Source organism: Phascolarctos cinereus, unplaced genomic scaffold (assembly GCF_003287225.1).
Source record: "Phascolarctos cinereus isolate Bilbo 61053 unplaced genomic scaffold, phaCin_HiC Scaffold_9;HRSCAF=440, whole genome shotgun sequence".
NCBI classification, from domain to species: Eukaryota; Metazoa; Chordata; class Mammalia; order Diprotodontia; family Phascolarctidae; genus Phascolarctos; species Phascolarctos cinereus.
Genome location: NW_027556402.1, coordinates 230,758,378 through 230,783,825, shown reverse-complemented (window position 1 = coordinate 230,783,825; position 25,448 = coordinate 230,758,378). Strand labels below are relative to the sequence as shown.

Here is a 25,448-nt window from a genome sequence, read left to right as displayed (position 1 = left end):
TAACCAAAGGTTTATGTATTTTATTGGTTTTTTCATAAAACCAGCTCTTAGTTTTATTTATTAGTTCAATAGTTTTTCCTTCTTTCTTTTTTTTTTAAGGCAACTGAGGCTAAGTGACTTGCCTCGGGTCACATAGTTATTAAGGTCAAGTGTTTGGTCTGAGGCCGCATTTGAACTCAGGCCCTCCTGACTTCAGGGCCGGTGCTCTATCCACTGTACCTAGCTGCCCCCCAACAGTTTTCTTAATTTCAATTTATTGAAATTTGGTTTTCATTATTTCTAATTTGGTATTTAATCAAGGATTTTTAATTTGTTCTTTTTCTAGTTTTTTTAGTTGCATGCCCAATTCATTGATTTTCTCTTTACCTATTTTTTTCATATAAGCATTTAGAAATATAAAACTTCCTCTAAGAACTGCTGTTGGGCATCCCCTAAGTTTTGGTATGTTGTCTCATTATTGTCATTCTCTTGAATGAAGTTATTGTTTCTATGATTTGTTGTTTGACCCATTCTTTAGGATTAGATTATTTAGTTTCCAATTAATTTTTAGTCCACCTTCCCATGGCCCTTTATTACATATAATTTTTATTGCATCATGATCTGAAAAGGATGTATTTAATATTTCTGCCTTTCTACACTGGATTGTGAGGTTTTTATGCCCCAGTACATGGTCGATTTTTGTGTATGTGACATGTACTACTGAGAAAAAAGTATATTCCTTTCTATCCCCATTCAATTTCCTCCAGAGGTCTACCATAGCTAACTTTTCTAAAATTCTATTCACCTCCTTAACTTCTTTCTTGTTTATTTTGTGGTTAGATTTAACTAGTTCAGGGAGGGGGAGGTTAAGGTCCCCCACTAGTATAGTTTTGCTGTCTATTTCTTCCCGTAACTCCCCGTATTTCTCTCCTCTAAGAATCTGGATACTATCCCACTTGATGCATATATGTTTAGTAGTGATATTACTTCATTGTCTATAGTGCCTTTTAGCAGGATGTAGTTTCCTTCCTTATCTCTTTTAATAAGGTGTGTTTTTGCTTTTGCTTTGTTTGAGATCAGGATTGACATCCTTGCTTTTTTTTACTTCAGCCAAAGCATAATATATTCTACTCCAGCCTTTTACCTTTACCCTACGTGTGTCCCCTCTGTTTCAAACATGTTTCCTGTAAACAACACATTGCAGGATTATGGTTTTTAATCCATTCCACTATCTGCTTCCGTTTTATAGGAAAGTTCAGCCCATTCACATTCACAGTTATTATTACCATCTGTGTCTTTCTCTCCAACCTAGTTCCCCATTTATGCTTTTCTTTCTCCTTTCTCCCTTTCCCTCCTCACTAGTGTTCTGCTTTTGACCACCACCTTCCTCAGTCCCGCCTCCCTTCTATTAGCCCCCTCCCTTTTCTTCTCCTTTACCCTTACTATTTCTTCCCTCCCTTCTATCCCCCCTCCCTTTTCTTTCCCCTTTTCCCTCCTACTGTCAGGCACTGTCTTGAGTGAGTACTTCTCTTATCCATGTCTTCTTATAAATCCTTCATAGAGGTTATTCCTATAGATTTCTTTATATCATGAGAATACCACTAAATCATGCTAGTCAGCCACTACTATGTATAATTGCATCTGCATGTGTTTTTCAGGCTTTCAAATTCTTTTATCTAGACTACCAAATTTATCTCCTTGCCTCAAACATCTCCCCATTCCAATCCCATTTCTCAACACAGCTGCCAAAGTGATTTTCCTTTAAAAATGCTGCAAAAATAAAAATGGATAAACTCATTTAGTTTTAGTTTTATAATCTTTTCCTCCCACTACCCCTTCATTGAATCCCACCCCCAACCCCAGGCAAAAAAAAAAATCATAAGCATTCATAGTCTAGTGAAACAAATTCCCAACACTAGCCATGCACAAAAACATATCTGTCTCTACACTCCTCTCCATCAGGAAGTGAGCAGAATGCTTCATCTTTAGGCCTCTGGACTAGTAATTTATCATTGCATTAACCAGAGTGCTACAATTTTTCAAAGTTGTCTTTCTCTACAATGTTGTCACTACATAAAACTGTTCTGTTCAATTAGTTCTGCATTAATTCATAGAGGTCTTCCTAGTTTCCTCTGAAACTCTTCATTTTGTCATTTTCTAAAGCACAATAATATTCCATCATATGCAGATATCAGAATTTATTTAGACATTCCCTAATTGACAGTCTCTTAGTTCCAATTTGGGGCTAGTATGGAAAAAACTACTATAAACATTTTTGTACACATGGGTCCTTGTCCCCTTTCTTTGATTTCTTTGGGGTCTAGTCATCGAAGTAGTAGCACTAGTTCAAACAGTAGGCTATGGTTAGTGACTTTTCTTGTATGTAGCAGGGACTCTTGGTCAGATATGAATTGGACTAGATGGACAGTTTCAAATTCTATGATAGTTAAGAAACACTGTGGATTTTATAGATAGATGAGTAAAGCTAGCTGGCTGCTAATTACCTACGCCTGTACTATTTAGTACACTTTAGAATATGTTACAGAGTGTTTCTGTTTTGTTTGCAACATTCCAGGCAGTGTAATAAATTAATAAAAATATTGTTATACTATTTCTCCTTTTTTAAATGAAAAGGGAAATCTTTCCAAAATATCAGCTCTACCAAAAGAATAAAAATCACATCATATAATAAAATGTTTTTTCATGTATATTGACTGACTAATATAAATGTAACAATTCTTTGAATTTGGGTAGATTTATTTTTGGTTTTATTTTTAAAATTTCTTCCAATATTTTCAGTTATATTTTGAAATATAATCAACATATAAGCCTCAGACTTGACATTTCTTAAAATACAGTTTTAGCCATACACTAACTGGATTATAATTTTAAAAAAAACTTCACAGCTATGTCATCTGTTACATAGGCTGGGTAATAATCCAAACTAAAAGCCCAACGGAGAGTAGTACAGATTGTTAACCACTCCCCCCCCCCAAAAAAAAAGAAAATCTAAATATGTCAACTGAAAAAGGGAAAAAACCTAGAAAGGTGTAAGTTCAACATTATATACCAATATACAATTTTTAGTCAAAGCTAGAAAAGTTAGAAAAGTTAGAAAAGCTAACAGTTTAAACAGATATAACCTACTAATGGCTAGGAAATATTTCCCCAAATCAGGGAATAAAGAGGCTGTATTATTTTTAAATACAGCACTATTAACTGCATTTTATCTACCAGTAAAAAGCAATAAATCTACTGCTACCAAATACTTTGTGACAGAATTGGCCATAGTGAAAAAAAAAATAGCTGACATAACTGAGGTTTGCAGAACACTTTAAATAATCTCATTCTATTTTCTCAATTAGTACCACTGGCATTCCATGTGAATTTGCAGGCTGAAAGAGTGCACAGCAGCTTGCCTAAGGTCCCCATAGCAAGAGTAAATGAAAAGTTAACAACTCTACGTAATTAAAACCTACTGGCTCCAAGTAAATGGCAAAAGCTAACACATATGTATGGATCTCTCCAAATGCTTTTATTTGTGGCCTTGTGAGGGGAGAAGAGTGCTGCTGAGGAAGATGCTAAAAGCAGCCCATAAGGAGAGTATCTATGATCAGAGCTTCAATAACATCATAGCTCAAAACCACCAGACAATTTTCCCCTAAACCCTGCCTCCCCCTAAAAGAAGGGAATTGAGTACACAGTAAAATAAAATTACAGGTATCAATTCACAAAAAAATTTGTTAAATTTAAACAGCAGCAGTATAGATGGTACTAACTTCATTGGGTGTAATTTTCTTAAGTTCCATTTCTTCCTTGGAAACTCTGGCTTTATATTTATGGCACTTGAATAAGTAAGTGTTGTCAAAACCCAAACATGACACAGCATGAAAGCCAATATATCAGCCCACACCAGTTAACAGAAAATATTATTTTGGAAAACAGTTGTTCACAAATATGGAGAATGAATTTATTAACATTCTTTTCAAGCCTGAAGTTACATTACTGATGCTTTACATATTTCCAAACTGAATGGAAACAAAGTGTAGTAGAAAAAGCACAGTGCTGGAAGAAAAGAGCTACCTACTCTCTGAAGCACCACACAGGATCAGAAATTTAGAGCTGAAATGGACTTCAGGTCAATGCTCTAATTTGGAAACTAAGGTCCCATAGGGGTGAAATGCCTTGCCCAATTTCACTTGGGCATTAAGCAGCTGGGTTTCAAACCCAGGGATCCTGAGTCTAAATCCAGCACTTTCCCACTATCTCAAATCACATCTCTCTCAACTGCTTGCCATACCCCTACTTCGAATCCATCCTGCACAGTGGTCAAACTAAATTTTCATATCATTCCACAGCCCCACTGTCTATCTACTTCATGTTTACACTCTTTAGTCTAGCACTAAGACCCTTGATAATCTGTCCTGAAGCTCCCTTTTCCAGCAGACTCCTCTCCTACATATATCCTACACCACATTCAAACTGGACCACTTGTCACTCTCTGAACAGATTTGGCATTACTCCCCACAATCTTGTCACTTTTCTCACACTATTCATTCTGCCTAATTCCACAAAGACCACCCTCTTCCCTCCATTAAGTTTTCCTTGATTCCCTCTTTGGAAGTGATGTTTGCTTCTTTTGAACTCTTATAGCCATGTGCTTATACATTCTTATGATCCTTACCACATACTCCAATTCCTCAACATGCTGTGGGTATAAATCTGAATTCTAGCTGTGGTCACACAAGTTTTGTGAGACCCTAGAAAAGGCCATATCCAAGTACAGGTCCAGAGATCAGTCCTACATAATTTCAGAGACCAGAAAGTTAGCCACCATATAATGAAGTTTGGGGCCAGAGGAATTCATGAATATACTTACCACAAGAACATCTAACAATATTCCCTCTTTCTAGCAACAGGGATGTAACCCAGCCTGAGGAAAGTACAACAACCTGTTTAAAACAAAAGTTACTCTCAGCTATACTAGATCAACTGCCCACATAATTACATTTTAGCCTTCCCTAAGTAAAACAATGGTACTAGAATGAATTTGGAAACAGAAAAAACTCAGAACATTTTGGAGAAGAGTCAAGAGAATTTTTAAATGATAGACTTTCAATCACAAAGCTTCCTACTACAGGACTAGTTTAGAGACTGGTGAGATAGGAGAAAAGATTTTCTTCCTCTCCATTGAGATATGTGGAGCTAATGTTATCAGGACCATCTTACAAACAAATAAAAGTTTCTGAATACATAACAGGCATACAACAACATTCTGATCATTCCTCAAAACAGCATTCAAATCATTTGACTGATCTTTGTAATTTCTTCAGCTAGAAAGCACTACACAAGGGCCAGTGATATCCAAAGGTCTAGCTATGCCAACTGATGCCCAAGCTATTACTACAAGTCTTTCATTAGGTCTCTGATTTAACTGAATAGAACATACACAAAAGTGAGCAGGTACTCAGGAATAGGGAGGACTATAACATCAAACTACCTGAGTAGCATCATATTGTAATATTTTTAAAAGTAGCTTAAAGAAGAAATCCAACTCATAATCTTACTTTAAAAGCCAGGAATCTTTTTGAAAAGCAACTTTTAATCCTGACAAATTTTCATCATGTTCAGATTCTGAAATAATCAATATACAAGTATTAAATGAGTACTACCTTCCAGGCCCTATGTTAATACTACAGGGATACAAATACAAAGCATAAATTCATCACTAGATCAAATACAATGGACATGATTGTTACCAACATTAAAGGACACAATCATCAATTCTATTCTAAAATAAACCCCAAAGTAAAAAATAACAACCGTTATCAGTTATAATCATTACATTAGGTGATTCTCCTCAACTATTTTTGGAGAATGTATTTTGTGAGAGATGTTTGTGTGTTATAACAAAATGTATCAAAGATAATCTTTAAAAATACCAAATGGATTTGGTCTATATGATCCTAAGTGAACCATTACCAAAGCAATTTTAACCAATCTATGACCTTTTTCACTGTATGTAAACTGTGTCTACAGATCTTTCTACGAGAGATCCAAGTTCTAGTTCTGGTTCCCATAATTAACTGTCAGTATGGATAACTCATCTGGTTCTACCACTATCTGCATAAGTACACCCCCCCCCAATATGACATATATTCTGAGTACCAGTTTTTGTCACTCAAGATTTTCTTCTACAATAGATAAATTTATTTTTAATGGGCAAATTTATATTTATGTAAGGAGAAGAATCTATAGGGGAAAATATCTGTGTTGTGTCTATATCCTCTTTTTAAAATGTATTTTGACATTTCTACTACCTAAGTGAGAGGATTTTGAAATAATTCAAGATTGAGGACACTCATGTGATTATTTTGTAAAATACAGTACACTTATCATAGTCAAAAAAAAATTGCAACTTTGCTTTCAGTTTATTCATTTGTAACATTCCACTCTCTTTAATCACAAAAGTCGAGCACGTATTACATTCTCTCTCTTAAGTAATACAATCTTGTTATACCAGCTGATACCTAAATTATTTACTAGCCACTGAATTGGCACTATTCCATACTAAGGCTTACTCTAACTAATAGCATCCTGGGAACTGAATTCCACTCTCAATTAAAATGCTGAGGAGTCAAAAATACATAGTTTTGAACATAAGTGCTGGAACTTCCTCCTTAGCATAAACTGAAATTTTACTACCATACTGGAATTTCATACTTGAGCATGGGCAAATGTCACTTTTATAGAAGGGTAAACATAAGGATAAAAAATTAAACATGGTTTTAAATATTCACAAAAAGAATTTATATGAACATAAATCAATAAAAAAATGTTGAAGTTTCCTCCCCCCCCACAAATGAATAGCTATTTAATAGGCATAAGCAATTCTGGACCCATAATCTGAAGCTGATTAAAAAAAAAAAAGTCTTATATTTGTAGCATACTTTATAGGTACAGATTAGACAATTACCATAACATCACTACGCTAGTAAGCCTTTAAAAATATTTTTCACTCCATCATTATTTGGCATTTAGATATTACGTGGCTTTATACTCTTAACATCATTCATTCAAGGAAGCTGAGTGAGAACTATTATCTTTTTTTTTAACCAATGAGTAAACCTAGTAATGGGGAGGTTAAGTAACCTGTTCAAAGTTATATACAATGAGTCAGTGGCAGAATTAGACTTGAATTTAAGGATCCTTATTTCTAGTACTACTCTTAAATTCAATTGAGTCACATTAACTTTTCCATAATGTTACTAAGAAGGCTTTCTGATTTTTTTTCCCAAAAATGACTACGAGGTAAAGACAAAAGTTATCCATGAAATATTTTTCAATGCTCTGTAAATCTATGACATTGCTTTTTATTTATATAAAATTGGGGTGGAAGAAGGCTCTGAGGAGGCAAAAGAAGAGTCACTGTTAATGGATGCTAAACAGTAAGAAGAAAAAAAAGTATGAATTGCTTGAACTGAAAAGAGCAGCTATACTGTGAACAGAATATGTACTTCTGATATTACAATTATCACAACCCTTTAGTTTTGTTTATCCAAAATTATAAAAGTAAAAAGTCACTAAGTCTATCAGAATCATAGAATTTTAAGCTGAAAAGGGCTTTAAGGTTTATCTAATCTAGTCCTGTTCTAATATTATTCCCATCAGAACAGAACTTAGAATATGTCAAATTATTCTTTGGATTCCACCAAAGGGTATTTAATCACTGAAGTATTAAAAGAATTCCATTCCTATTCCATACCTAAAGGCCCACAGCATGAATCCGCAAACCAATGTTGTTAAGTGGCATGATTTTAGTATTTGATAATGTGTCTGCCTTGCCCTAATTAACTAAATGAAAAGCCATCCTTGATCAGTAAGTTGAAACTTCAGTCAGAAAACCTGGTGTATACAATGCTATATATGCATTTACTAGTGCTTTGACTTTAGACAAGTGACTTATACAATATTTAGTTCTTAAGTTAATGATTCTCCCTAGGAGCTCTTAACGTATTGGAAAAAATTTCTTAAAAGCCAACAATTATTCTTGGTAATAAAGAGGATGAACATAAGCACAACTTAATATTTTGCTGGACTTTAATAAATATTATTTTAATATCCTAGCTGCTGCAAATAAACATAATAGTTACATAAAAAGGTAAATCTGTATGTTAAGAACCATAGTATTAACATAAGCAAGACACACTAATTTGCTGATTGATGGACATTAGCTAGTTGATTTACTTACCTATAACTTACATACTAGTCCAATTCTAAAAAGTAATTGACTCCTATTCCCTCAAACACAATTTATCAATCCTCCAATTATTAGATCAATGTGAGATTTCAGTCTATAAAACCCTTCAATTTCTTTCAGATAGGCAATACACAATCAAGAGAAATGTTCATATAGTAGGATATACAAAGAAGTAATGTGAAAAAGAAACAGAAGTGCAGAAAATACTTTTGCTATTATGTCTATTTTTCCAATGATACATAATGCTTTCATTACCTAATTGTTTCTCCATATCAATATACCTGGAAATGAGAGCAATTCAAATTAATCTTTTAAAATATGACTGAACGGAAAAAAGGTCTCCTACCAATGCATCTAACTTAAAGATCTCATCTTGTGCTAAAGACAAACAAAAATATATCTCAAGATACCCTAAAATAAGTTACAGACATTGGAAAACTTTTTCACAAAAGCTACTGTGAATATGCTTCTGGTGTCCAATGAAAGGGTTACTGTATATTAAAATGTTTGAAAGATGTTTAAAGCAAACAAACCCAACAACTCCAGGAAATTGGTCATAGCAGCTAATAAAAAAATTGGAAAATATCAAAAGGGATCATGAAAGTGTAAAGAGAACCAAAAGATCAAATGATGAATAAGTCCACAATCCTCTACTATTAAATAAATCCTACTGAATAGGGAACACCTACAAGATACTACCAAAGGATTCAGTAAATTGAGAATTTTCACTAATATTCTTTAATATTATTTTTGTTTAAAAATAAATGTGCATTGATACAATGTATAATATGTATTTGGATTTTAAAATTTAAAAATTTTTAAATTAAAATTAAAAATTTTTTAATTTAAAATAAAATTAAAATTATATATATACACCTTTTTTAAACTTGAGAGGGAAAAAAGAATAATGACAGGAACTTTGGCATGCAGTTAGGATACTATTCCCCCTCCTCCCCCACCTCCCTATTTATAATCTACTGTCCTTTTAATTTAAAGGTACAAAGCCAATACCAACTTTTAGAGGTGTCCAATGATCAATCTAAATCATATTTAGATAAATAAAATAATTAACTGGAAAAGAAGAGAAATGGATTGAGGAGAATGCCAAAATAAGGCAACTGTATAATTAACAAGAACAAAAACAATATTTAGTATTGTTTTAAAGTCTCTATAATGTGAATTAAACATATATGTTAAAAAAGCATTCTGAAGCAGAGGTTTAATTTTTTTCACTATATTATTTTCTTTGGAAAGGTTGAGTCAGCACTTCAGATATTTAACATTCAAGGTAGTATTCTGATAAATATTCCTGAAATAATATTTTGAACATGAAACATTATTTCATTTAAAATTTAAAAGATAAGCTTTTCCTTCCTTCTCATCCCCATAATTACATACTAAATCCAATTTTTATTCTTTTTCAAACTTTTTTCCCTTGTGCCTAACACAGATTGTTACATGTTATATATAATGTAGATTATATATACAAAAATATACATTACATATATACAAAAATTGCATGCTGAATGAAAGAATATAAATGAGTGAATGCAATCATAAACAGGAAAAATTTTCTCTGAGATAAATCAGCAAATTGGCTAACAAGCTGTTTGTACCACAGAGAAAAAGGATCACTTGATCAGATAAAATAGTTTACTTGAAAAGCCATGAATAAATTTTGATTTCCAAGGCAAATCAACACAGTTCTCCGAGCCTGTAGTCACAAAATAAGGCTCTTTTCCAACTAGTAAAGGGGGAAGGAAAACAGGTGGAGAAGGCTCCAAACTTAGGAGTAAAAGATCTGGGATCTGGGGGTGGCCTCCAGATGACCCTGGAAGAGTCATTTAAACAGCTAATGCTCAGGATTCTCAACTGTCAGACTATCAGTCTTGCCTTTCCCACAAAGAACAATGTGAGGATCAAATAAGAAAACCATAACACTGCGCAGTTTTGTGATTTCCTCAGCATGTGCAAAACTCAGCATGGCAGCTTCCTCCACCAACAGACAACCTATCCACAGCTTAACAAGAAATGCTTCAGATTACGTGACTTGCCTAGGGAAAACAGTTACTAAATTTCAGAGTTAGGATTTGAACCCTGGTTTTCCTAATTCTAAATCTACCATTCTATCCACTACATGTCAGGCTGTGTCTATCAGAAGAGATAATGTGTACCACTTCTGGATGTGTATCCCAAAGAGATCATACAAATGGGAAAAGGACCCACACGTACAAAAATATTTATAGCAGCTCTTTTTGTGGCGGCGAAGAACTGGAAATTGAGTGGACGCCCATCAACTCGGGAATGGTTGAACAAGTTGTGGTATATAAATGCAATGGAATACTACTGTACTATAAGAAATGATGAGCAGGCAGATTTCAGAAAAACCTGGACTTACACGTACCGATGCTGAGTGAAGTAATCAGAACCAGGAGAACATTGTACACAGTAACAGCAACACTGTGTGATAACTAACTTTGGTAGACTTAGCTCTTCCCAGCAATGCAAAGATCTAAGACAACTCCAAAAGACTCATGACGGAAAATATTATCCACATCCAGAAAAAGAACTATGGAGTCTGAATGCAGATACAAGCATACTGTTTGCTCTCTCTTTTTTCTTTTATTTTGTTTCTTCTTTCTTGTGGTTCCTTCCATTGGTTCTAATTCTTCTTTACAACATGATCAATGTGGGGGCAGCTAGGTGGAACAGTAGATAAAGCACCGACTCTGAAGTCAGGAAGACCTGAGTTCAAATCCCACCTCAGACACTTAACACTCACTAGCTGTATGACCCTGGGCAAGTCACTTAACCCCCCTTCCTCACCAAAAAAAAAAAAAACCCATGTTCAATGTGAAAACATGCTTAATAGAATGTATATGTAGGGCCTATATTAGAATGCACGCCATCTTGGGGAGGGGGAAGGGAGAGAAGAAAATTTAGAACTCAAAATCTTACAGAAATGAATATTGAAAACTAAAAATAAGTAATTAAAAAATAAAAATAAAAAAGAGATAATGGAAATGAAAATACTTTGAAAAATACAAAACTGAACATGTAAAGCATTATAAAATGTTAATCTACTACATTGTTTATAAATGATTTTGCAACTATATTTTACATGTATTTTAATTCTGTTACGTTTTTTCATGTTGTAACTGACAATTTAGCATTTAACATGGCCTGCTAAACTAAAGGACTGTCCAACACAATAATCTTCCTTTTTCTGTAAAATTTATTGTAAATAGCTAGCATTTATACCATGTTTTAAGATTTGGAAAGCACTTTACAAATGTTATCTCATTTTACCCTCACAACCACTCTGGGAGGTAGATATTATTTATCCCTATTTTACAGATGAGGAAACTGAGGCAGACAGGAGTTAAATGGCTTGCCTAGGGTCACACAGCTAATGTCTGAAGCAGGATCTGAACTGGAGTCTTCCTGACTAAGTGTCTACCTCCCTGCACCACATAGCAGCTCTCAAAGACAGATTAAAAATAGCACGATGAGGGGCAGCTAGGCAGCGAAGTGGATAGAGCACTGGCCCTGAATTCAGGAGGACCTGAGTTCAAATCCAGCCTCAGACACATAACACTTACTAGCTGTGTGACCCTGGGCAAGTCACTTAACCCCACTGCCTAGCAAAAACAAACAAACAAAAAATAGAATGATGAAAACTGTTGAGAACATAAATTAAACTATTTGTGGTATAGCAGATAAAATAAATTCATGAATTATTAAACTGAAGTTAAAAGTAAAGGCAACTCAAAGGTTATATCAAGAAAACACAAAAGTTCTTAGTGAAAATCAGGAAAGCAAAAAACAAATCAGAAAGTGGTATTGTTTTGTTATTTCTCTGTGTGCCCACTTTCAAAAGAAAAGGGGTAAATGGGGATTAGGTCTTGAAATGACCCAGAACATTACTGCCAAAGTTTACTGTTTTAAAAAAGAAATTCATGACCTGAAACCAGCCACTCCACCTCACAAATGTGGCACCTACTTGCTACTCCTTTTTATGTATGCAAAAGCCCTACATGTTCCTGACAGTGGCCACATTCGTAAGTACAGCAGCTGACTTTAGAACATGCTGACCTTGAGCAATCAGCGCCTTTAGCAGCACGCACTTCTGGCTTCTTTCACTGTTAACAGTGAGACAGCCTCGCCATCTATAGTAGTCAACAGTCTCTGGCCTCCAGCCCCAGCCTATTTTAAGATATTCCCCCACTACATTTCTGTGATGCACAGTTCAAAGTGATAGAATAACATCTGTGGCTATTCCTAAGTGCAAGTTGTTTACAGGGGGATTGTGAGCATTTGTGCTCATGCTGCTTCTCTTCACTCAAGGTTTACTTGTGCAGGTTAGTCTCTGAAGCTCAACTGCCATTTCCTGTTTACACTATTTTTTAAAGATCAAGGTGTTAACACACAACAAGGGGGTTAAATTTTCATTTGGGTCCCATGTGAACTAATGTAACACACAGGCAGAAGAGCTAGCAGGGGCTAACTAACTCCTGGTGTTCTAGTTCTAAACATCATCATTACATTTTTGTAAACTACTAGTAAAATATATCCCTGGCCAAATGATGTTTTTCATGTAATATATAATCACAAGTTGAGGGATAAAATATAACCTATTTTCCCCTCATAACTCTCTTTAACAACTGCAAATGATGCCTTGAAAGTTTAGGTCTAATTGTACTGGGACAAAGACAAATTTCCAATCTTTTTCCTTGACTATTTATATAACAATTACACCTTTTTACTCAGAAAAGATTTTGTTCTTTAAAAAGATCATACAATTATCAAGATCCTAAAGATCAAGAAAATTATGATCAATTCCCTATATGTATATAAATACACAGTTTTACAGCAAAAGTATTTAAGTTGTATTGTGTACAATTTAGTTTAACAATTACTCCATGGATAAAACATAAACTCTAGATAAGATTACCTTAGTAAACTTTGTTAGTTTACTAAGGGTAAAGACTACCAGTACTATGCTAATAGGATACTATGGAAAAATATTTTAATTTAGACCTTTCTAAAATATTTCATACTTTGTTCACTCAATAAATATTAGATGGCAAAATTTATTTAAAGCCCATTTCTTCTTAAAGCCAGGTAATACAACATTTCCAAGTTTGTTTTTTTTTGTTTGGTTGGTTTTTTTGCTTTTAGGCAATTGGGGTTAAGTGACTTGCCCAGGGTCACACAGCTAGTAAGTGTCAAGTGTTTGGTCTGAGGCCGGATCTGAACTCAGGTCCTCCTGACTTCAGGGCCGGTGCTCTATCCCCTGCGCCACCTACCTGCCCCAACATTTCCACGTTTAAAAAAAAAATCCAGATACTAAAAGGTCCTTAAATTTAAGCTACTAAAGAATTCAAGACCCAAATACAGTATTGTCACGTAAATAACAGGTGAACTAAATATTGGGACAAGGCAACTGGAAACTGAGTTACATGAAGGTAAAAGAATCTAGTAAAATCTCAAGGTAGAAGCTACGTAGAAAAAAATTATTATTCTGACATATGCTGAGACATGGTAGGTATACTTATCTACATCATGCCCCCCCACCCCAAAAAATTCTCAAAGTTTGAGTCTCAAGGTTAATATTGATTAAACTGAAAGAGAGCATAAATATTTAGAAGACTATTTTTACGATCCTTTCAATTAATTTAATCAACTTGAAAACCACTACTCCAGAGCAAAACAAAATGTATTTTCCTTTAGATAGATGATCTTACTTATATATGCTCAAAGCATGTATCATGAACTGATTTTTCAATAATAGTTATTAACTTCTGCTAAATTATTCCCAGCCTTGGTCCTTTCTAATCCACCAGGACACCACCTGCACAAGATTGTTGACTTGTTCTTGTGGAGATCAAACCAAGAACTTCAACTTCACATTCTAGTCACTACTTGAAATCATTTATACATTTCTATACACATGAAAAAATCATATTTAATGTTAGTCATAAACTATGTATCATGAGGATACTCTAAGAGAAAAACACCTTTGTTAAGGAGTTATCAGTTTAAACTGAGAAATCATTAAGGAAAGAACATGTCCATCCATGTTTTAGTAGATTTTTTTGGTGATTTATTATTAATTCTTCAGAAAAATGGCAAATAACCATTTGTTGTTAGACATTAACCAATCAACAAGTATTTAAGAGCCATCCTAAGTACTGAGGAATTAAAAAAAGATGCACATGAAAACAGTCCCTGCACTCTCCCACAAAAAGAAGTGGTAAGTGATGGTTGAAGGATAAGGAAAGGTTCCCTAAAGAAATCTGTGCCTCAGGGGAGAATTTTGAAGAGGAACGGGCACAGAGTGCCAGAGCACTTTCAGTATAGAGCCCAGCAGCTTTCTAGCTCAAGTAAAGCAATTAACCTGCCTGCACCTCAGCTCTGAAATAAAAATGAGTATCCTTGCACTGCCTATTTCACAGATGTTGTGAAGAAATAGTAGTTTGTTCCCACTAAAGCACTATTGTCTAATGTGACCTAATATTATTATAAACCTTGACACCATTAACCAGAAGCTTAAATCCCAACTACCTATTTTTTAATAGCAGTCTTTCTGCAAGGAGGACCCTGGAGGGTAGAGGGTGTGTGCTGTGCTGTAAGGGTATTAAGAAATCATCAGACCTTTCTGTATATACATATCTTGATTTCTATACACATCTTAGAGACACTTTTCCAACCCTGGAAACATGACCACTTCTGAAAACACAGACAGAGCATTCCTTTGGTAACCAAAAATAGTTCCCACCTACCTGTAGTACCGAGACTGTAAATATGTAGAACAAACAGTCTTTGATACATGGCTAGCAGATCCAAAGTCTATTACTTTAACCCTGTATGGCTGTCGGACAGGATCTACCAACATAATATTCTCTGGTTTGAGGTCAGCATGAATTAAACCAAGACTTTTCAGTTTTTTCAGTGCAGTGGCTACTTGTTGAAGAATAGGTCGTATTACTTTAAGTGGCAGAGGACTGAATTTATTTTGCTTCAGAAAATCATATAAGTTCTGTTCCAACATCTCAAAGACCAAGCAAGTGTGGTTACGGTGTTGAAAGCATTCATAAGCTCGTACAAAGTTAAATTCATCAGCATTTTCAGTACTGAGTCTTGATAATATGCTCACTTCTATCTGTCCTTGGCGTGCATAAGAAGGGTGATTCTTCAGAATTTTGACTGCCACAATCTCACTTGTCCCTCTTTTCCAACATTTGACTACCTGGCCAAAAGTCCCTCTCCCAAGAAAATCAAGGACTTCATATGTATTTTTCAGTGAACACAAAACTTCATGCTGTACTAACTGATAATCTCCCTCTCCACTGGTACAATTCTGCTTTGATGCTGCCGTAGTTGTAACAACTGTCACTGGATTTCCCATGTTGGTTTGCAACATTGCAGGTAGTATAGACAGTTCATCGACAATCTGCATTGCGCTGTTTTGATTCTCCAGCTCTTTACTCTTACGCTTCAATCCCCATCGCTGGGCACTTTCCCGGGCCCCAGATGGAAGTGCCTCCACGTGAGAAGGCTGTGCCCGCACAGCTAGGATCTTGGTAGCACCTGCAGTGTTTTTAAAAGCAGCAGTATTTGTTTGCAACAAAAAGTTATGTCCTCGTGATCTGTTCAATGGTATCTTTGTCTGAAAAGTACTCTCCTTAATAGAAGGATGAGAAATTCCAAAGTTTCTACCATTCACATAGGTCTGGGGATAAGTTTTCTCATGGTATACACAACTGCTTGGCTCTACTTTGAGTTTTTTCACACTACAAAAGGCACTTGACTGAGTTTGATAAACATATGGTGGGTAGACCAAGACTTGTGAGGCCATACCTACAAAGGAAAATGAGAAAAATAAGAAATAATTAACTTACAATTCATTGATGTGAAAAATTACTATTAAAGTTCCTTTTAAAATGCACAAAAGTAAATATACTTCTGATATATATAAAAATTTCAGGAGCATAAAGTTTCATCGGCATTCATTGTACTGTGCAAAGTGTCTCCAAAGGAGACAGCACAGATATCTTAAACATTCTTCAAATGGTTCTGTATGTTTTCAAACTACTTAAAAAGCCCACCAAAGTGAAGCTTCACTTTTTACACAACAAGATCAGAGAGGAAGGGGAGTGTAACCAGATCTATAACTTCATCAGTGCAAGGCGCTCCTAATATTCTACCAATGTAGACCTTACTACCAAATAACTTTTCCTTCTCACCTCTGATTTATTTCCTTTGAGTCCTCCCATAGTTATTTTATTTCCTGTAAAATTCTAAAAATTCTTTAAATATTTATCAAATATCCACAGGAAATGCATATATGTGCAGATAATTAGAGATTCTAGGCACAAAGTCTGCTAATTGGAAGATGATTTTACAAAGTATTTAACTGTAACTTATCATTTGAACATAAGTATAACGACTGGACCTAACATTCTTTACTGGCATTGATATCCTACTACTCACCTATCTAGAATTTACATATAATGCAATCAGTATAATATCCAGCCCACCCAAATACTCAATATAGGAATAATATAAAACAGCAAGTTTACAAGAGCTCTTAGACTATTCAGTTATACAGTTCAGTTACACCTGGAACACAGGTATTTAGAATATCAGAAGAAAAAGAATAAAGCCAAGTTTAAACAGTCAAGAGAATCCTGCTTTGGTCATTGTTTCATTTTGACTACTCCAAAAAAGAAAAAAAAAAGCCATATTATTTCTAACAGAGAAATTCTTTATCTCAAATAGTCAAGTATGAGAAAAATAGGTACATAAAACAGATATACTCTTATAACTCAAAACAATATGCCAACAAAACAGGAGAATATATACACATACACAAAATACATATATATTAATACAAAAACACACATGTAAGTAATAGATGTACACACACACACACACACACACACACACACAACTGGTAGAGTCCTCATGTAAGACTAACTTTGTACCAATGCTAAGCAGTAGTTCTAACACAGAAACAGCAAGATGCCCCCTTATACCCCATTCCACTATCATTTATGAATCTTCTGTCCATCTGTACAACTTGAATACAATCAGTGAACAGACAGCTTCCATTAAGTTATATCAATTGATACCAAAGACACTGATATGAAACAATAGTCAAAATGATCTGATTCTACTAGATGCCTTGAAAAGAGCTCTATCTTATTTCTTATACTTCCACTGCATCTCTTTCTATAATTCCCACCAGCTCGAGGAGTAGAGTTCATCTTATTTGACACCTTAACACTGATAAGAAGCTGAAAGAGGGATGTTTTAGGTTCTCCTGGGCTTTGGAATATCAAAAACACACGCAAGCCATTTCAAAAAGTTTTAAAATGCCAATTATGTGCAAGTTCCACCTGTACCATGGTAAGTGCTAAGACAGAAAGATGAAAACCAACAGTACAGTTGCTGTTCTCAACTAAATTATAATCTAACAAAGGGGTGCTACTTATGCACAAGTAAGTACAATATTAGGTAGGATATGAGAATGATAAATGAAAAGTCAAGTCAAATGGCTCTAAGAAATACTTAGACCAAAAAACACTTTTAGCCCAGGAAGAGCTGGCACCTAAGATGTAACCTAAAAAGGAACTCGGGCAGGAATATGGTCACAGTCCATCAGCAGCAAGGGGATCATCTAAACCAGTGCACAGAAGCAAGAAATAGCAGGACCTGAAACAACCTTTACAAGTCCAGTTCTGGAGCACAACAGTACACAATGACAGAGTGAAAGAAGGATGAAGAACATTTTAGAGTCAGATTATAGAGGGTCTTATATTCTGGGTTAAAGATAATCTTATCCCACAGACAACAAAACACCTAAACATTTTTAATTAGAAGAACATTCAAGCCCCCACATTATGGAGATTACTATGGTTATATGAAGGATGGATTGACAAGGGGAGAGGCTAAGGACAAGAAGACTTGTAAGAAGACATTTACAATAGTCTAGGCTAACTTTTCTACCTTTTTTGATCATATACCCCAAATGTAAAAAATTCTGAACATATATCCCTCACAGTGTACATTTATTTATTTAGGTATTATGTTTGTGTGCTGTTATACTTGTAATTAAGTACATTTCTAAAATTTAAGCAAAAAAAAAATTTTAAGGATGAAATAAAGACAAAATACTTGATTCCAGAGTCAATAAGGAGCCAATGGATTTTAAAAAGTAGTAAGATGACACGGTCAGATCTTCACTTTAGGAAATTGGTTTGGCAGCTGTGTGAAGAATGAATGAGAGAAGGGAAAGACTTGAAACAGAGAGCTCAATTAATTAGGAGACTATTAGAACAGTCGAAGCAAGATGATGAGAACCTGAGCTAGAGTGATTGCTATGTGAAGAGCAGAAGTTGGATTCAAGAGACACCATGAAGACAGAAATTACAAGTATGGCAACTATGTAGGAGGAAAGTATCACACTGAAATTGTGAACCTGGGTGACTGGAAGGACTGACAGGACCAGGAGTGTCTGGAAGACGGATGAGTTTGGGGGAAAATATTATGACATCTGTGATCCAAATCCCAATCCATTCATGCCTGGCTCATCCTGTGTGACTCACTAAGTCCCACCCAAAATGAAAAGAGAGACGGTAGAGCTCTTATTCACTGGCCCCTACTTCCAGATCCAGAGCCACCCTAGAAAATGATCTGGGAGGCAGAAGATGAGGGCAGAACTTTTATCAAGACCATCCCCTATTGATTAAAACAACAGCAACCACCACCAGATGCCATGGGGGAAAGGAATAAGAATTTATTAAGTGCCTACTATGTACCACTGTGCTAACTGCTTTACAAATACCTCATATGATCATCACAATAACCCTATTAGGTGCATGCTATAGCTGAGGAAACTGAGGAAGACAGCAGTTAAGTGACTGACTCAGGGTCACACTCTAAAAAGCGTCTGAGGCCAAATTTGAACTCAAGTCTTCCTGACTTCAGGCTGAACTCAATCTGCTGTGCCACCTAACTGCAAAAAGGCAACCACAGAGTTTACACAGAAGAAGGAAGAGAAGGTAAGAAGTATTGGGAAGAGATAAGTGTAGATGTGTTTATGTTGGGAGACAAATCCCATTACTGGCTACCTGTTGAGGGAGAGAAGTAGCCTGTCCTCCCATTTTGCAATTGGTTAATCACACACACCCCTGAATCAAGTCTCACATACCCTCAAGTGATGCCTCTGACTTCCCAGGGAGCCCCTGTCCTGCCTTTAGAGACCACTAGCCTATAATATAGTTTCCTATAACTCAATATTAAGTTTTCTTGCTTGGTTTTACAGTGGAGCTAAATAAAATGTTTTTATGAACGCTGTTATTTGTAAAAATAAGAAAGGCTTTTTCCCCCCATAGTTCTGTAGTACCTACACAAGAATCTTACTGACACCTCAATATAAAACAAAAGCAATCCTGGGACTTTGAAGATGACAAAGAGTACAGATTCTGGCAAGCTTTGAAAAGCTTCCAAATACTGTGTTGTCAATAGCCTATGCCAGCTTTCTAAAGGAAAGCGTAGCTAAGTATTAAGGAGGTTCATCACTACTAGACTGGCCACTCACTAATGATGAATTCTGAAACATGAAACAAAAAGCAATTATAAAATAGCTCCATTCTACTTCTACAGTGATGGACGAGGACAAACATAAAAAGAGGCAGCAGGTGCTTTGAAACAAAATTTAGTTTTCAGAGTCAATAAAGATTTAAATGAGATGTTTCCCTAACAACAAATGGGTTAACATATTACTAGAAGAAAGAAACCAACCATATTTTATTGACATTTTTGCTATAAATGAAACCAGCAGACATTAAGTCGCAACAAAACAGGAAGGATTCTCCTTAGAGAAGCAAAAAAAGAAGTTGGCAGTTTCGTCATGCACACAAAGGCAACAAGTATCATTTCATGGAACAAATGGTCATATTTCTTTCAGAGTTCAAGATGGGCAAAGGTAAAAAGACCATTCAGCCTTGTAGATAACTGCAGCTTAAAGGGCAAAATTAGTTGTGGAGGAAAAATATTACAAAGCACTTAACAATATCCTCCAAACCAAGTTAATAAATATGTGAATATTCAGCAACTTCAATCTTAAGGTAAAGATGGAGAAAAGGATGGCAAAAAAAAAAATAGTGTTCATGATTAAAAAACAAAAGAAGCCAAAGTTTAGTTGATGGAAGTTTATACTTATATGGTAGGAATCCTTTTTCAGGATATAAGGAAGGTGTTAACATGGTGAAAAAAATGAACATAAACTGGCTCTAAGAAAACAAATTTATTTTTAAACTTTAGGTTGATTATTTAAAATATTCAACAGCAAGACATCTTATTACATGGGTTTTGGTTTTCTTGCCTTCTTAATGAGTGGGAGAAGGGAAGGAGGTGAACTCAAAACTGAAAATAAAATTGAATGGGAAAAATACATCTTATCATACTTTCTGACTAACTTTAAGCAAGTGAATTTAAATTCATGAAATCATAACTTTTCTGTCATTTTCTCCAGGTTTCTATCAAGAATTTTTTGTCCATTCACATATCCTATCCCAGTCTTGTATTCTGTACTTTTGGTTCTGCCTTTTTTCCACTTTGCCTTATTTCATAAAAGTCTTTCCATATTCCCTTACATTCTATCCTAATAAGGGTATTTAGTTACATGAAAATACCATGATTTATTTAAATACATTAAAATATTATGATTTATTTAAATTTTTCATTATTACTGGATATTTACATTGCTTCCAGCTTTTTGCATCACAGCATTGGGGAGAGAAGGCCAATCTTGACATCAGGAAGAGTTCTGTTCTAGTTTCTTTGCCTTTGGGGATTTGCTAGCTATGTGACCACTGACAGGGCAATATTTGGGCTCAGAATTCCCAGGAAACTCTCTAAGACAAGAAATTACATACTAGTGCCAATTTGCAACACTGGAGATTGTTTATAAACCAGGAATTCCCTTAAAAATCTCAAATGGATCTATGTTCTTTTGGAAATTCTCTCCCAACAATACAAACTAAAATCCACCCATGCCTGCCCCTTGTATGACTCTAGTCCATGTGTCGCCATAAATTTTATAAGGGGTTGAGAATAGGGGGTTTCCACTCTGGAGGCTGAAGGTCTTCCTCACACTCCTCTGACTTCTACAGTGTACAAGCAGAGTACTCTAGCTGTCCACTTATCCCTCATCCTAGCCCTGACCAGACCATCTTTTCCATTCTTATAACTTCCTGGATATCACAGTCCTATTCTTCCAAGTTCCTAAAATTCAGAAAGTATTTTTCTACACTAATGAAATCACAAGTTTAAAACAAAACACACCCAACTACTTTGCAATTACATAAAATCTCCAACAAATAGCTTTTTTGTATAAAATTTTTTTTGTTAACATTTCCAGGGTATATTACCAACAACAGAATCAGTAAGTCAAAGAGAATGATTTTTGTAATTCTCAGATTGCTTTTCAAAAAGACACTATAAAATTATAATTCCACCAGCAATGAATGTCACCTGTTTCTCCACAAATTCAAAGGTTATATTTCATGGATTTTAATTATTAGGCTAGCTCAACACTATTTGAATTTGTATCTCTAGTTATTTTTTTTTCAATTATCAAGTATTTATTTTCTCTCTCTCCCTCCCATGAGATTTAAAAGAAATATAGTCAACCAAAACAACAAATTCCCACATTAGCTACATCCAAAAATGTGTACCATTCTGCATATTAGTCCATCATCTCCGTGGCAATGGAGGTGGGCAACATTCTTCCATCATTTGTCCTCTAGAACTATGGTCAACTATTGACCAGAGCTCTGAAGTCTTTCAGAATTGTTAGTTTTTAACACACTGATTTTATATTAAAAATTATTCTCTTGGTTCTGCTCACTTCACTCTGCAACAGTTCATATAAGTCTTTCTAGGTTTCTCTGAAATCACCTCTTCATTTCTAATAGCACAATAGTATTCTATTACAATCATATACTATAATTTGTTCAGCCATTTCCCAATTGATGTGCACTCCCATCTGTTCTTTACTATTACATAAAATGCTGCCACAAATATTTTTATACATAAAGGACCTTTTCTTCTATCTTTGATCTCTTTGTGGTACACCCTTACTACTAGTATCACTGGGGCAAAACTCTGGGAGCACAGTTCCAAACTGCTCTATAGATGGGCCAATGCACAGATCCACTAACACTGTGCATCAATGTGCCTGTTTTTCCACAGCCCCTACAATATCTGCCATCTTCCTTTTTGGTCAACTTTACCAATCTGATTGATGTGAGATGGAAGTGTAGAGTGGTTTTAATTTGCATTTATCTAATTATTAGTGATGTAGAGCATTTTTTCATATTATTTTGTTTTTGTTATTGTTTTTTTAGTGAGGCAACTAGGTTTAAGTGACTTGCCCAGGGTCACACAGCTAGTAAGTGTCAAATGTTTGGTCTGAGACTGGATTTGAACTCAGGTTCTCCTGACTCCAGAGCCGGTGCTCTATCCACTGTGCCATGTAGCTGCGCTGATACTAAGTTTTTAAACCAGTTATAAGACAGAACAGTATGATGGACAGAGATGGCCTCAGAATCAGGAAAACCTGGGTTTGAATCCTGCCACAGACATACTGGCTGTGTCACACAGGCCTCCATTTGTAAGCAGCCTGGGAAACATTTTAACACTAAGCTGTAGAACAGGTGCTGATCTGCAATGGTAGAGAGAGTACCTTAGTCACCTTGGAAGTCACAGGTCCAAGTATTAAAAATATTTTACTCAATTTCTTATATTGTTTTTATTTTGATCACATTGTCTTCTACTGTACTGTTTTAATTGTTTCTGTTTTAATACAATAAAGCACATCTATCTCGTTTGTTATAATTGCTCCTATTTAACAGAAAGCCATTTCCTCACCATAGTACGTAAAAAAGTCATTTCATTTTCTTACTTTTTTATATTTTATGTTTATGTCTATCATGCAGCTAGAATTTACTGTACATATAATACAGGATATGCTTCTAAATCCATTTCCTACTAAGTTGCTGACCAAGTTTTTCCAAGTATATTTCTTAAATAAGAAATCCTTTCCCCAGGTTTTTCTTCGCTGTACATTTATCAAACACTAATCTGCATATATTTGGTTGTGTGACTGATATCTCTATTCTATTCCACTGATGTTATTTTTTTTTTGCCCAGGTCCAGATAGTTTTGATGACTACCTTGCAATATATTTTAAAGTTGGGGAACATAAGATCACTTTCATTAGTTTCGTGCATTTTTATTTTTTCCCCACCAAGTCCCTCAACGTTTATACCTACTTGTTCTTCCATATAAATTTCCCTAAAATTTAATCTAATTCTATGAAAAAATCTTGTCATTTTGGCTGATATCACATTAAAATGTAAAAATTAAAAGTGTTTTTATCATATTAATTTGATCTATTCATGAATAATGAATGTCTTTATACTTATGTCTTCATTTAAGTAATTATTATTCAAAGTGGTCCTTCTGTAAGTCTTATATGATTAGGCTAATTCCCTATAATTTTATTTTTCTTAATTAATCAGGTTCTCTTTTTATGATATTTTTCTTACATTTATTATTAGTAAATTAGGACACAAATGATTTTTACTGGGTAATCTTATATCCTGCAGTCTTACTGAACTAATTTATTATCTCCATTAACTTTTTAGTTGAGATGCCTAGATTTTCTAGATACACTATCATGTCATCTACAAATGATATTTTTAACTCTTCATTTTCAACTTTAATTAATCCTAAAAGTATTTTTTCCTTTCTTGCTGCAATTTCTAATATTATACAAATATAAGTGATAAAACTTGATATTCTTATAAACTTGTAAACTTGGTTTTGTTTGTACCTATTATTAGCGAAAATACCTCTTCTGTTTCTTCCTTGTCTATTATGTTGACCTTTGGTTTAAAACAAATATTTTAAATTCTGTTGATGGAAAATCCCCCTATTACATTTCATGTGTTCATCATGAATGAATGAATGTCAATTTTGTAAAAGATTTCCTGAACGCTATGATAGAATATGTTAAGTTGCTAACTTTTCTGATACTGAAATAGTCTTGCATAACTGGTTTAAAGCTTACTTAATGAAGTTATATTACAGCTATATTCTATTGCCTAAAATATATTTTGCATTTCTGCACATATATTTATTAAGGAAACTAGTTTTACAATCCAAAATACATTTGCCTAATATAAAGTAAACTGTGATTTTTCTCAGAATTATGAATAAACTAAATGATACAGAAACTTTTATTCTTGTACTATTTAAAAGGATTAACCTGGAAAATGTTTGTGGTTGGTTGGTTGGCTGGTTGGTTGGGGGAGAGGGGAGGAGGTCAGAGTGAAAGAAGAGGAATTCTTTGATTACATATCTTACTCCCTCCTCCCAGACCAGCCAGTTTAAATTCTACTTAAATTATTAATTGCATTTGAATTTATAAATTTGTCAAAAATCATCTATTACCTTTCATTTCTCTAATTTGTTAAGAATTTAGCTGTGCAAAGTACTCCCTAATAGAATTCTTTATTTTACTCTTTGTTGTGACCCTTCCTTTTCATGGCCACAGAAAAAGCCTTCAGCCAAAGTGGAAATCTGATCTCATCTTGAAGAAAGCCAGGAAAGTTAGAAGGCAACTTAAAAACTAGTCAGAAGACAAAACATAAACAATAAGGAAAGGACTAAAACAGCCTGTATAACACAGGCTAAGTGCCAAAGAAGTGAAACAGAAGTGAGAGATCACTTATTTAAATAGGTCAGGAATCGTTATCCTCCTTTTATCAGAAGAAGAGCATTCCAGGGATGGGGAAGACACAGCCAATGCAAATGCACAAGCAGAGATAGAAAATCCTGTGAGAGAAAAAGCAAGAAGGAGAGTACTGCTGGACCTTAAAGGGTATGGATGGAGAATAGCAAAGTGTTTAGAAGAACAGAACGGCAAAGAAACAAAATCAATGTCCATTGGCTGAGAGAACAGCTAAAGAAACTGTGGTACGTGAATAGAATGTAATATTACTGTGCTGTAAATAATAAGTATCAATACAGAGAAGCATGAAAAGACTAACATGCAGAATAAAAAAAGCCAAGAAGACACTGACACAATGTAAATGGAAAGAACCACAAAACAACTGAAAAGTAAATGTTA

The 25,448-nt window shown here is 34.8% G+C and overlaps 1 protein-coding gene across 10 annotated transcripts in view; it reads right to left on the bottom strand.

Moving 5' to 3' along the window:
• Positions 1 to 25,448, bottom strand: part of HIPK3 (homeodomain interacting protein kinase 3) — a 92,809-nt gene that overhangs the window by 46,206 nt on the left and 21,155 nt on the right. For all 10 annotated transcript variants that reach the window (XM_020963869.2, XM_020963875.2, XM_020963873.2 and 7 more), the window contains exon 2: positions 15,025 to 16,102. In XM_020963869.2, the coding sequence (XP_020819528.1) occupies positions 15,025 to 16,100 (1,076 nt within the window). In that variant the 5' untranslated portion in view covers positions 16,101 to 16,102. The remainder of the gene's footprint in view (positions 1 to 15,024; positions 16,103 to 25,448) is intronic.